This window comes from Rattus norvegicus, chromosome 7, assembly GCF_021556685.1.
Source record: "Rattus norvegicus strain SHRSP/BbbUtx chromosome 7, alternate assembly SHRSP_T2T, whole genome shotgun sequence".
Classification (NCBI taxonomy): domain Eukaryota; kingdom Metazoa; phylum Chordata; class Mammalia; order Rodentia; family Muridae; genus Rattus; species Rattus norvegicus.
The window spans coordinates 124,104,773-124,119,150 of NC_141540.1; the positions used below are offsets into that span (position 1 = coordinate 124,104,773).

Here is a 14,378-nt window from a genome sequence, read left to right on the forward strand (position 1 = left end):
AAGGACCTCTGGAAGGCTTGGCGCAGGAGGGCATGATCCACATAGCATAAACGATGCACAGCACCACTCCTCCTCTGGCGTCTATACTGCAACTCCAGCCAGTGGACATCTGCTACACATAGAACAGTGTCATTACTCTCTGCTCCCCAGGCCCATAGACGGGACACCCACAATGACATCTCTTGTCTAATCTGCATGGTAGCTAGATCTGGATTCTCATTCCACTCAGAAAGGGAAAGGTCTGAGAAGTTGCTAGGATACTTCCCATCATAGATACTGAAGTAGCCTAGAGTCTTTCATTCACAAAGTTCTCAATCCAGGGAGCCTTCCCATCAACAGTGCAAAGGAATCAGCATGTTAGCAGATGGCAATTAGTTTCTTACGGTTGCTATTGCTGTGATGAGACACCATGACCAAAACAACTTGGGGAGGGAAGAGTTTATTCCACTCCCAGTTCCTTATCACAGTTCAGCAGCTAAAGCAGTGAGAACAGGAACTCGAACAGGAACCTGGAGTCAGGAGCTGGTACAGAGGCCAGTTAGCAGCACCGTGCTCTCCAGGCCCTGCTCAGCCTGCTTTCTTACATGGATGGCACCATCCACAATGGGCTAGGCCCTCCTCCCACTAATTACCAATTAAGAAAATGCTGTCGTTACTGGAGTATCCTCTGACAAGACAGCAATGCCTATGGATCAGTAAAGGACATAGAGATAAGCTACTGGCTACTTTTGCTACTGCAGAATTTAGTGTTCTGACGTTAGAGCATGCTGTGCCATACTTCTTATTTAGAAGTGCAGTGTGCCAAAAAGGCTGACTGCCGGGACATGCCTGAATCTTCTCCTACAGCTCTGCCCTCTGTATCATTCTGCTTTCCGAAAAGCAGAGCTTCATGATCAATGAGTGAACATGCCAAACAATACATTACAACTAAAGAGATAATATAGGTAAATAGATTACAAGAGTTATGAAAGAAAAGAGGGTATCCGGGGATGGGAGTAGTATCATTCTAAATTTTAGAATTTTATCTTATAGGACCCATATCAGGAAATAGGTCGGAGCCATTACCAAACAGCTGAGGACAAGGTCCTTTGTTCTCCATAAAAAAGGAGGCTTAGGTACCAATTCCCAATAATTTCCAGCCCTGGCACTAGTTAGAGTCAGTGCAGTAGTGGACACGTGAGCAGGGTGGGTGCTTGCTGCTGACTTGTGGCTGCTCCATTTCATTTGCTTTATTGCTGCTCTCAGCTGTACAGGATCTGGTGAGCCGGGTGGGGGTACAGATGGGCTGCAGTCCATTTTCTGGAAAAACACAAGGGAAACCTCTCCAATGGTAAGAGTGGAGCTAGTGATTGGCATTTACCTGTTATTAAGTCTTTCCAGATCACCATGGACACAGGTGCCCAATGTTTACGAGCTACAGTATTTCCCTTGTCATCTGCTTTTTTAAAAATTTAAAGTAAGTAATGCCATGTTAATAAGATGTTAAGGGTGGAGCCTTATTCAGACCCATACCTCCCCCATCTATCTGTTCTCTGAGTAGTGTGTGTGTGTGTGTGTGCTCTCCACTACAGTTTGGCCTTGGGATTATAGGAAATCCCAATAATATGTGAATTTTCCATTGGAGACAAAAGTGTTTAAAGGTGAAAAAGAGAGGTGAGCAGGGCCACTCCTGCCATCAGAAAACATTCTAGTGAGAAATGCCATGAGAGACCTTCTCCTCCATCATAAGAAGAGGGAAATGTCTACCTGACACAAACATTTATGCTGACTGTTCAAGGCAAATATGCATGACATCCATTTGCCATAACACCACTGGGGAATGACCCTGCAAAGGTCCTAAAGGGAGAAATGGGGCATAGGCATTATGTCCAAACAAAAAATCTGTTCTGTTTGGAGGAGTTAAAGCAGAAAAAAAAATGGCACTTAAGGACTGTGCAGACTGCTAAAAGCAATTGTACAGTCACTGCATCCTACCCAAGGGAGGCCACTAAAGATCATGTGTTGAGCAAGAGCATTTTCTTTATTTAGCATCCTCGGAAGAGAATTATGGACCCTGATAGTCAATATAAAGGTAGAACCTGTTGCTGTTTTAATACAGCTTCAAAGAAAGCTAAAATATGAAAATCAAAGAACATAATTTTAGTCCTTATGAAAGTATCAGGTAATCTAGGAATAAGTTGAGCACAGTAAATACTGTCAATTAAGGCTGAAGATTGTGTTTTATGGCCTTGAGTGTAATTTTCAACTCTAGATGTAGAGAAGCTCTCCCTAGAGTGGTCTTCAAGATTTTAAACTCTTAGGTATTGAGTATTATGTAAGCCAATCTTCCATGGGAACTGGCATCAATGAATATTACGTCCAGTCCAGATATAGGGTTTGAACTAACAGGAAAAAAGCTCTCTCCAGAGATTCGTCTTAAAACTTAAATGGGCTTCCATGGAGGATAATGGTTAGCCAGTCCTCCTGAGAACCAGAAATGCTAGCTTTTTCACAAAGAATGATACTGTAAATTAATGGCTGTTAAGTCATATAATAATTTCCATTGTCCTTTGTCCTTTAGATTTTTTTCTGAATGACAAAAATAAAGAGTTGGGGACCGAGTCGGGTCAGTAGGTCTCAGATGTCTTTGGTCTTCTAATTCTTGAGCAACTGCAGTTGCTCTTCAAGGCCATTGCTCCACCAAACAAGCTCATCTGTTTTCCACTGAATTTTTATGGGCTCAGGAAGTGAAACAAAGACCCCTAATTAGACAGTAATTAGCTGCAAGAGCTTCAGCAAAGACAATGTCGGTATATGCCTGAGTCCCTATGTTTTGACATTCGAGGACGCAATCATCCAGAGGCCACTCTTTATTGGGTCTAGCACCTTCCGTAGTCTACTATGAGCTCATCGTAAGCTGGCACAGTGCGCTCACCCGCTCACCACCTTAGCTGCTGCACTTCCATTCCACACAACTTTGTACTTGGGCCAGAAATTTAGTAAAAATCTCAGTAGGCCCTGTCTTTAAATCTTTGAAATTTGCTGTGTCCTGTGAAGAGCACAGAGTCTTCCAAGTTCTTAGGGCATACAGATGAACTTGACCAAAATGCTGAGGAGGTCCAGGAGGAGGAGCCTGTTCAGCAGGTGATGAGAATGCTCCTTCCCCAGAACATCTCCACATTCATGGCTACATCTGAATTTCCATTTCTCACGGCCTGAAGTCCACATTGATTATAATAATGTGCCTTCCAAATTAAAAAAATAAAAACAAAACAAAACCCCAAGGGCTCATATACTCAGACCAGCAGTTTATAATTCTCTGGCATGTTTAAATTCATGTTTATACATTCTAGTAAGCGCATTACATACGAGACTGACGTCTGTCATTTGACAAGCAGCCCACTATAGCTGTTCTTTTGGCTACTTTGTCAGTTCATTTTCCTTCCACCTTTCCTCAGCCCTTTTAGTCCCCTAATACTAGAGAGAAGAGAAAAAAAGGATAGAGGGGAAAGGGGGTGATACTATCTGTAACTACTTCCTGCTAATTAGGGATGTCAAGTTTCTTGGGGCGAGTTTCATCTTTGCTGTCAAGGTATCTAATTTCTTCTTGTTGTTGTTTCTTCTTTGTGCATGACTACTTAACAAACCGTGACCAATAGCAACCAACCAACAACCCTTCTTGGGGCCCTAGCCTTTATATATCCTCTGAAAAAAGTCCCCAGAACTCCACAGTCACACAAGCTCAGAAACAATCTGCAGCTGGCAAAATCATGCCGCGGTAGAGACTGAGGGAAACCATAGTCGGGTGCTGCAGACAGTCTGAAGCAGCCCATATCCCACACCTGGGATTAAAGTAAAAACACATTCTTATAGTATTTCTGTGTTTTTTTTTAAGAGACTAAAATTCTCACTATAGCCAATAGCTGCTGGATGTTTCAAGGTCATATGGATACTGTACTAAATGTCTCTGCTGGGTAGGATTTAATTTCCCCGGAAAAGGAGAGACTTTGTGTTGCTCATCTGGCCAGCAGTCATCTTGACTAGCACCAAGCCATGAAAAAGGATCTAAAGGTGGTGGCATTTAGGGTTCAGTGCGCAAGCAATGCACTCAAGGAAGGATATAAGGAGGAGTGCTGAGGCCTTCTTGTGGGAAGTGTCCTCCTTTGTGACAAGAATTTCTATTAGTGCCATCTTGATTTGTTGTCTTTCACTGACTTTGTCTTTATCTGCTACTAGGAAAGTCTACAGGGCTTTAACTGCAACCCTCCCCATCCAGGCACCCAATTATGGCCATAATAATAGGTCAGAAAGGCTCAGGCAAGGAAGCCGGTCTTACTTTTCTTGGTGCATTATTCAAAGCTCTCTGCCATAGCTATAGATCAAAACTACAGGAAACCAAAGATTTATCTGTAGGAACTCAGACCAAACTTCTCTAACTCAGGCATTTGTATTTGAATTCCTTTCTTTTAGCAGGCACTTTACCAACTGCATTTGAGGTACTCTTTGACCCAACACCAAATTACCCATTCTGTGCCCAGTTTTGCTTTTTAAACCAGGGAGTCCCTTTACCCTATGTACTCATGTCTCCCACATTTGGGTGCCAAATTGCTTTTGTTACCAGAGCATCCCCTAAAAGACAGCGATGACTGTGGATTTGGTAAAAAAGGTACAGAGATGACCACTCAGGAGACAGTTTCAGGGAACAGCCTCTGCTTTATGACACACAAGCCACCTACATAGTGGGATTCTACGAACTGTGACTGGTGCTCAGGCCACCAGGTCTCTCTTTAGAAGCAGCACATGGCAGGAGACATGAGGAGTGGGGACTCATCTGAAAGCCGGCTACCAGCTTCTCATGCTACTACAGAATTCAGTGTACTCCGGGGCATGGTGTGCCACACTTCTCATCTAGAAGCTCAGTATGCAAGAAAACGCCCACAGCCCAATCTTATGGAGGCATTTTCTTAGCTGATATTCCTTCCTCTCAGATGATTTTAGCTTGTGTCTAGTTGGCATAAAACTAGCTGGCTATGTCCATAAAGAGGAGCAGACCGCTCCTCAGTTTCCATGCTGCTAGAAGGGAAATGAGAGCACCAGCCAGGAGGGCTTTGTTGATCCCTCTTGCAGCCTACAGAATCTTTGGTGACAGTCAGGGCTTGAATATTTTATCACGAACCCACAGTATCTCAGTAAGGCTTGAAGGACCGCAGGATAGTCTAGTCTTTCTTCCAAAGACTCCAACCTGTAGCACCACTTCACTGTCACAGATATGACATTGTATACATGCCTTCGGCGAAGGGGGGGGGGTACCTCTGCTGAAGCACAGGGTCTCCATCTCTGCAACCTCCTGTGACCCATCAAACCCCTATTCTGACCCTTCCAACAGGGATGAGTCCTCTGCTGCTTTTGTTCCCATCTTCTACTCATCTTTGGGTTTTTAACTCTGTGGCACTTGTACTTTAAGCAACCAAGATAAGGGTACCTAGAAACCCTTCATGTCCATGTGTAGCCTTTCAGGGGTCAGACAGTGTTCTCTCATTCTCATTTCTCCAGGGTTCTGCTGATCTCACACTCAACTTTCTGGTGGCACACGGGTAGGTGTTCCCATAAACCAGCAGCCTGCATCACACCTCACTGGGCTTCCGATCTTCATGGGATGACGCTCTCTACTTAACCTGCAGGCCCTAAGAGGGCCATGGCCGAAGCTTATGGGTCTGCTGGAGCCTCTGCTGTCCCAGCATGACTCTCAACGTGACTCTCTCCCTGCTACCCCAGATCCAGATGTGCAGTTCCAGCCCCACAGTTCTGCCATCCTCTGTTTCTGGAACTGGTTATCAGAGAAAGGGGAAGAAAATGGGGCTCGCCACTCAGCAAAGAAAACAATTTACTGCTCAGCAAAGGAAAGGGAAGGAAATGGGATTTACTGCTCAGCAAAGGAAAAAAGGAAATGGGGTTCGTTGCCCAGTAAAGGAATTCCTTGCTTTCTGAGTGTTTAAAAAGTGGTGGTTTAAAACACCAGAGAACAAATTTAAAGAACTGAATTATCAATCTTTAACCAGCTATTCCAACTGAAAAATGAGTAATGTGGAACCCCTAAACTCTTAATTGTTGGATCCTAATTCTGAAAAGCAGAACACCCGAAGTAAGAGGAGGAAGATGTATGTAAACAATCAAAGCCTTCTTCTCGCTTGGAACACAGGACAGGAAAGTGCTAGTGAAGTCTGAGCCCTCTGCTACCTTTCCAAACCTGACAGTCACTTGTGACCACTTGTTTCCATTAGCCTGTAATAGCAGGTGACAGATTTTCAGACATGCTAAAACCTCAGCAAACACCAGGACTACACACTCACCTCCTCCCCCCGGAGCCCCTCATGTCAGGAAAGCATCCACACAGTGCTGAAGACCACATTCCAGCGTATCTAGCAGCCCCTCTTTTACAAAGACTTTGAAGCTCAGGTAAAGTGGGCAATGTACCCATGGTCACATAGCTGTCTCTGCACAGCTGAGGTCAAAGCTGACATGACATCTAACTACAAGCTCAGTCCTCCTTACTCTGTCCCATGCAGCCCAGAATGGAAAGAAAGTTGCAGGGTTTTTTCCATGAGGGTAAAATATGGTTAAGAGTTTACTTTCATGGCTGGAGTCAAACCTCAAGTGTTAGGACTCCTGCCTCGCATGCATGAGGTGCAGAGTTCCACTCCTAGTGCCACCACCACCGCCAACAAAAAGAATACAACCGGCTTTTCCTTAGTGGACAGGAAAAATAACTGAGGTGAGGGAGAATAACCAAAGTTAGTCACAGGATAATTTCATCAGGAAGGGAGCTCCCAGGACACAGGCTGCAGGCAAATGCTCTATCAAAATCCAGGCCCTTTGTGCAGCCTTCTGGTGGCTTGCCTGCACTACACAAAATGATGTCATAACAAGGCCACCCATGTAAAAGCTGTCTGTGAGACTGAGCTGGGTTGCCACTGTGTGTTGTTGCCCATTGTGCTAGACACCCAACAACCATTAGAGCACAAACCATCAAGACCTTTAACTAACACCCTCTCCCCCAGCTTGTGGGGAGATCAGACATTCCAGGTAAGCAAGCTCACACCTCTACTGAGGATTAAAACATTCCAGCACTCCCCCAAAAACCAATGCCCTATCCTCCTCCACAACCCATTTGATGGCCAAGTGCCCAGCTGATCTGAGTTCCGCTCCTCTCCTCCTGACTCTACCAACACCACCAAGGTACGCTGGACGCCAGCACCCTCGGATCTGCACTCATCAGAAGGGGAGGCATTACCTCCCAGAAGCTGTCGCTGGACACTTCCACTCCCACAGAATCATCGTAGGTGACAGACATCTCTGCAGAGAATAAGGGGGCGGCAGCAGACACTCCAGTTCAGGGATCAGATGCTCAAAACCTGTAGACAGACCTATAAAGGGAAACAAACAGTTGTAGTTTTCATACTCTAGGACAGAGGCCCTGAGGACATCGTTATTGAATACATGCCACAGCCTCACAGAACTCTGCACCAGGCTTGGGTTCTCTTCCCTGCCCTGCCACTGAGTTTCAGTACCCGAGGTTCACAAGCATTCCCAAGACTCCAGAGCTCTCTATGTCTCTATGACTCCAGTGTCACCAGTGTACAGGGACACCACAGCAGCTCTTCTGAGAGCCAGCCATAGTCAAATAAGGATGAGGCTGCTCTACTCACATGACATGAAGCTAGTGTGATGGCTAGTCTTGGTTGCCAAATTGACTACACCTGGAATTCACTGAAATTCAGGGGCTGGGTGGGGTGCACCTGTGAGGGATTTTTTTTTCTCTTTCTTTTTCTTCCCCAAGACAAGATTTCTTTGTGTAGCCCTGGCCATTCTAGAGCTCACCTTGTAGACCAGGCTGGCCTTAAATTCAGACATCCGCCTGACTGCTTTCTGAGTGCTGGGACTAAAGGATCCACATCCAGAGAGATTATTTTCTTAATAAATCATTTGAAATGGGATGGCCCACCTTTAATCTTGGCCACACCTTTACATAAAGGCCGGAGAAGACGGAAGCTGTTGTCCTCTGCCTTCCTGCTCTTGCTGGCCAGTCCACTCCCTCACTGGTAACAAAGCCTACTTTGGATTCTGGCCGTATACTGAAGACCAGCTCAGACATTCAGCCTCGGGGACCAAACAACTACTGGATTCTTGGACTTTCGTAGGGAGATACTACTGTTGGATTAGCTAGCTGGACCAGAGCCTGTAGCTACACTAATAAACACACTCACTCTCACACACACACACACACACACACACACTCTCTCTCTCTCTCTCTCCCTCCTTCCCTCCCTCCCTCTGTGTGTGTGTGTGTGTGTGTGCGTGTATTTATATTTGTTCATTCTATCCCTTTAGAGAACCCTAATACAATTAGCAATGACAAGAGCTATCTGACATAACAAAAGTGTCCACCCTGCAAGCTGCCCAAAGATAGTGTGAAACACTAGGTTCTGGAACTGAAGTTTTGTTAGTTATTGTTTCTGGGACAAGCATTTTCTCTGAGGCTGTCAGTTTTTCTTACCCAGGGAGGTGGCCACCAGGTGCCAGGAGCTTTATGTGGTCTTCATGAATGTTCTTCCTTCCTTCAGTTCTAACTGATAGCCCTATGAGGTGGCGGTCATCACATGCCTCATTAGATCAGGGAAATAAAGGGGAAGAGTTGTCCAGCTCAGGAGCAGGGTGATGAATAAGGCTCACACCCTGTAGAGCTAACAGCAGGATCCTCAGGAGCTAGCTGAAGTGCTACCCTCAGAGAATCTGTGGGTCTTGGGCCTCTGGGTGGAATGAGCAGTAGCTCACTGTGGATCTGACTAGTGAGTCTCTCGACAAGGCCTGGTATAAACTGCATGTGTTACCCTGGGAATTATCTTCTCATCACTTTATGCTGTTATTATCACATTCGTAATCTTCTAAACATGTTTTGTTGTTGTTGTTTTTTGCTTTGCTTTGTTTTGTTTTGTTTTGCTTTGCTTTGCTTTTAATCACAGCACTCAGGAGGCAAAGGCAGGTGGATCTCTGAATTCCAGGCCAATCTGGTCTGCAGAATAAGTTCCAGGATAGCCAAGGCTACACAGAAAAATCCTGTCTTTAAAAAACAAAACAAAATAAACCCCTGCTCACTTTTATTTAGGGGCAGGGAGAGAGAAGGGCAATTGGAGGACGGAGGGAGATGTACATACATGAGCACCAAACTCCCACCCTCTGCCACCACTCTGGCCCCACATAATCGTAGCACAAAGTCTCATGCATCATTATTCTTTCTGTAGTTAGTGCTCTCCTATGACCTTTCCAGGGCCTCTTTTGCTGATGTCACTCTTCACCTTTGCTCCTCTTACATCGTGGTGTGTGTTTTTCACTTCTACTTTTCTTATCCAGAAATGGGACATATATGATAAGACGCGAGAGTCACTTCTGACTTCCTTCCATGTAGAGGTCAAACTGTTCCAAAGCTGTTTGCTGGGGTATCTCGCCCTCATTCTTTGTCTGACCTAGCCACAGTCCTCACTGCTGTACCTGAGTCTCACAGGACCCCCCTCCCCCACATCCATTCTAGAGCAGCTACTCATAGTCCTGTGTATCTCCAAATGCAATCTTTCAACTTGTTTCTTTAGTTTCATCAAACAACAAAGTCTGCTTCCTGTCTATATGGTGGTCAAAAGGGATCAAGACAAAGAATCGCATCTCTGGAAATCTGTAACTGGTAATGTGAGACAGAATAGGCACTCAGGCTTCAGGACCACACAAGAGCATCCTGTAGCACTAAAAGTCTGAGTCCTTTCATAGATCAGATGTGATCAGCACTGCTGATTCAATATGGCAAGATGAGTCCGTGCAATTCCTAGGCCCACATGAGTCACCAGCCACAACGAGGCAGCAGAGCTGGTCAGGAGGAAGAGTAGAAGGAAGAGAACCTGAAGCGCCAGGCGTCGGCTCATACTGGAAGGGTCTACACCACACCAACCACTGTTGGTAGCTCTCATTCATTAGTAACTACTGTTGGCACATCTCGGTCATTCATCTAATAAGTAAGATCTTAGGTCTCAGGCTGGAGAGATGGCTCAGAGGTTAAGAGCACTGACTGCTATACCAGAGGTCCTGAGTTCAAATTCCAGCAACGACATGGTAGCTCACAACCATCTATAATGAGATCTGATGCCCTCTTCTGATGTGTCTGAAGACAGCTACAGTGTACTTATATAATAAATAAATAAATCTTTAAAAAGCTTCTCAGGAAACAAAAACAGAGGATTCCTTGGATCCAGAGGTTCAAGGTTAGCTTAGGCAACATAGTAAGACCCTGTTCAAAATGTAAATACATAAAGAAACAGTAATCTTAATTCTAGCCTGGGATAGAATGGGAATTAAATAAAGGACTAGATATGAATTAAATGCAAACACAAGAACTGTTTCTCCCTTTGATGCTGTGAGTTAAATGAAACTGGTTGGTAACCACTGACCATCACAACTGAAACCTAAGGACTCGGACTGGAGAGATGGCTCAGAAGTCAGGAGAACTGGCTGGTCAAGACCTGGGCTTGACTCCCAGCACCCACATGGTGGCTGTCTGTAACTCCAGGTCCAGAGGATCCAATACCCTCTTCTGGCCTCCAAAGGCACCAGGTATGCATGTGGTGCACAGACATCTACATGTAGGTGAAAACAATACATATTAAAAAAATCTAAGAATGTTATTATATATTATACAAAATAAATTTATTTACACAAATAAGCTACGTATTTATGCAAGACAAGAAAAACTGGTGGTTTAAATTTCAACAGCCTCCCCTCTATAAGTTCACACATTTCAACACTCAGTTCCCAGTTGTTGGGAAGAATTAGGTGTGCCTTGTTGAAAAGGTCTGTCACTGGTAGGGAGCTTTGAAGTTTCAAAAGACTTCTTTGATTCCCAGTGTTCTCTCTGTGCTTCTGGTTGTAGATCTTCAAGATATAAGCACTCAACCTGGCATGGCGGCACACTTCTTTAATTCTAGTACCCAGGAGGTAGAGGCAGAAGGACCTCTGTGAGTTTAACTCCAACCTAGTCTACACATGTGTGTGTTCCAGGACCACCAGGAACACAGAGATGTATAACTGAGGACAACTATAGCTACAGAGAAATAGCTCTAAGGTACGAGAAGAGGGCACAGGACATAACCACACTCCAAAAAGGCTTCCAAATCAAGATCCCTTCTTGTCCAGACTGTGTCTTTCTTCTAGTAGGGATCCTATTATGAGAGCCATCCCTTATGTGTTAAGAACCAGCTATCAACAAGGACAGGTAAGTGGCACCCCAAAAGTGCCACACTTAACCTCACAGATTGATAGTCAAAGATTATCAGGGAAGGAACTAGGAAAGTTGCCTGATGGTGTCACATAAGTATTTAGTTACTAAGCAATAATTAAATTATGCACCCAAAGAAGGCTCTTATTCTGGAGGCAGCCATGTTTGTGTCAAATACAGCAAGCCTGCTTTAGCCAGGTATAAATAAGTCTTTTGATCTATGTGGAAGTACATGGTAAGAATATGGAGTTGTCATATGTTCTGCACACCTTTAAGTACCAACAGGTAGTCTATGCTGAGACTATGTAGCAAGTTTCTTGTTCCTCAAAACCTCTACACACATATGCTCCTATTGTCACTTTTTGGGCAGGCAACTGAGTATCCAGGATTCAAACCACTGTTCCAGCACCTGCTGTGGTTGGATGGAGTTCTGTATCCTCCAGAGGCTGTGTTGAAGGTTTGCTACTCGGCTGGTGTGCCAACCATTGAGAGGAGTCTAATGACATCAACACATTAATCTCCCAACTGCTTTTGCTCTGTAAGCTTGAGGACATAACTGCATCACTTGGAGGATGGAGGTCACTGGGAACATCCCCCCCCACCACCACCTCTGCTTTCAGATTCTATGGAGATGAGCAGTTTTGCTCTCCCACACCCTTCTGTCTGACCACAAACAATGGAGCTATGGCCGTGGATGGAAACCATGAGCCAAAACAAACCTTTACTCCCATTACACTGTTTTCTTAGATATCTGTCACAGTGGCAGGAGGGGGATGGGAGGAGGAAAAGAAAGACAAAACCCTAACAGAGTCGCTCCACAGTGCCTACTGCATGTCTACCCAGCCTCCTCAGACTCGGCTTGTTGCAGGCTTGGAGGTGACTCCTTTGGAAGCGGAAGTTGTGGCTGTGGGGCTTCCCTACCGCCAGTGATGGCCAAAGCATGTGTCCTCCTCATGATTCACAGTTCTCCTCTGTGGCACAGGACCTAACACACTACCTCCTGCATTAAGTGGTAGACTAGAGGTTCAGGGGTACACTGGGAATAACAGTTACTAGAGAACTCTAGAAAAGCACAAAACACAAAAAGCTATTACCACTCTTTGTAAGAACAGGCTGGGTCTAGTCTAGCATATGGTTCGTGCACTTCACACCCAATACTCAGAAAGTGACTGGTGACTTCTTCCTAAAGAAACTAAGTTCTACTGCTTGAACATTAGAGTGTTCCGAGTTCTGAGAACTCCCAGGAGCTGCTGCTGAGGGAAAAGTTTACTCCAGGAACTCAATGTTAAGATGAAGCTAGTTAAGTGATGAAACCCGGGGATCTCCAACCCATCAGCCAGGCGGACTGAGACACATACTGTGCAGTAAGGGTTTCAACACAAGTTTAGGCAGGTGAGCAAGTGACTTGCTGGGTGCACAAGGACTCTCAGCTAAGGGCTCCTCCCTTATGGACCTCTTAGAGGGAGACACTCAGTGAGTTGTCCACCATAGGTGAGCCAATGGACAGTGCCCCAGTCCAGCTCTTCCCAGAGGCCTTAACATCCCAGTTACATAAGGGACAAGGACAGCACAGGCCCTGACAAAGCCAGCCTGAGGTATAAAGGGTTTGTCTGAGCTCATGGTTTGATGACACAATCCATTAGAGTGAAAAATATACCCCAGAGTGAGTCAGCTGGTCACACTGCATTCACAGCCTGAAGAACAGAGAGATGGGACTCAACTCTTCTCCTTTTATTCAGCCTAGGACCTCCACCTATTGGACTGTGCTACCCACATTTAGAGTAGGGCCTTCCCTTCTCAGGTAAACCTGGTATGCCCTCACAGAAATTACTAGATGTGTGTCTCCTGGGTGATTCTAAATCCTGTCCAGTTGACAATGAAACAAACAGGTAACTGCCAGCAAGACAACTCTAATTAAAAAGTCACACTGGTGGCCAATGCCCACAATCTAGCACTTAGGAAGCTCAAGAGACAAAAGGATTGCTGGGTTCAAGGCAGCCTGGGTTGCAGAACATGCTCCAGGCCGCCTGAGCCACAGTGTGAGACCCTAAGGCCAGCACACAGTAAGCCCTCCTAAGACACTTACCAAGCAATCCTGTTTTAAGAGGCACTCCTATCGCTTCTCGGCCTTTTGGCTAAGATCAAGTGTAGTATCTGTTCTTATCAGTTTAATATCTGATACGTCCTCTATCCGAGGACAATATATTAAATGGATTTTTGGAACTAGGAGTTGGAATAGGAGCTTGCTCCGTCCACTCCACGCATCGACCTGGTATTGCAGTACCTTCAGGAACGGTGCACCCCCTCGGGGGATTTAAAAAAAAAAAAAAAAAAAAAAAAGAGGCACTCCTTAGGAATCCAGGAGTAAGACTGGGGCAAGAGTGCCTAGGTCCCTACTTCTAGGGACTGTGCTGCTGTACAATGTCAACACATGTCCCAGAGCCAGTCTTTTGCCAGCATGCAGAAACTTAGAGGTTAACAGAGGAGGTCACAGCTGCCCTTGGCCCCAGCTGGAGGCTGGCATAACCCCCTCCTACCATTTCTGGCCTGATAACAGGTATCAGGTAAACAAGGATGTGTTACATAAGACTTCTAGCTTCCCTCTAATCCCTTTAGTTCATTTCGGAGGGAAAAGCAAGAGGCCCTTCTTGAGGGCTACAGGCTACTGCAGAAAGCAAGGTGGTCCAAGAACTGTGCTTGCCTGTCGCCCCTAGACGAAGAGCAGGAAGCTCTCCTCTTAAATCCTTGCCACGCACTAGCCCCAGAGAGCAGCAGTGGCCCACGTGTGGCCTTTACAGGCTGCTTTGTAGCTCCAATGGGTACACAAGCATCTTTCTTACTCATTACCAGCACAGAAACTTCTTCAGTCCCTAGGAAATGTCTGCAACTTCTGAGCACTGTGCGGCCAGGGTAAGGTGGGCATCCACCATCTTTACACAAGGCCACAGTTAGCCATTCATTCCAGAAATATCTACGGTGTACTAGGATCTGTCCTAAACTGCTGACAGAACAGTAGCAGAAAGCAAAACAAACTCAGTCTCTGTCCTCCTGGAGCTGATATCCCCCTAGGGTACTCTGTTATGCG

The 14,378-nt window shown here is 45.5% G+C and overlaps 1 protein-coding gene and 1 non-coding gene across 27 annotated transcripts in view; one reads left to right on the top strand and one right to left on the bottom strand.

The window, feature by feature from the left end:
- The window catches only part of Pacsin2 (protein kinase C and casein kinase substrate in neurons 2), a 93,229-nt gene that overhangs the window by 24,499 nt on the left and 54,352 nt on the right, over window positions 1-14,378 (bottom strand). For 13 of the 26 annotated variants that reach the window (XM_087555508.1, XM_087555509.1, NM_001439874.1 and 10 more), the window contains 1 exon segment: window positions 7,271-7,403. In XM_087555508.1, coding sequence (XP_087411634.1) covers window positions 7,271-7,330 — 60 coding nt within the window. In that variant the 5' untranslated portion in view covers window positions 7,331-7,403. 26 annotated transcript variants of the gene reach the window in all.
- On the top strand, window positions 13,409-13,599 carry LOC148004900 (U2 spliceosomal RNA). The gene has a single exon (XR_015626193.1). It is a non-coding gene; the product is annotated as a U2 spliceosomal RNA (small nuclear RNA).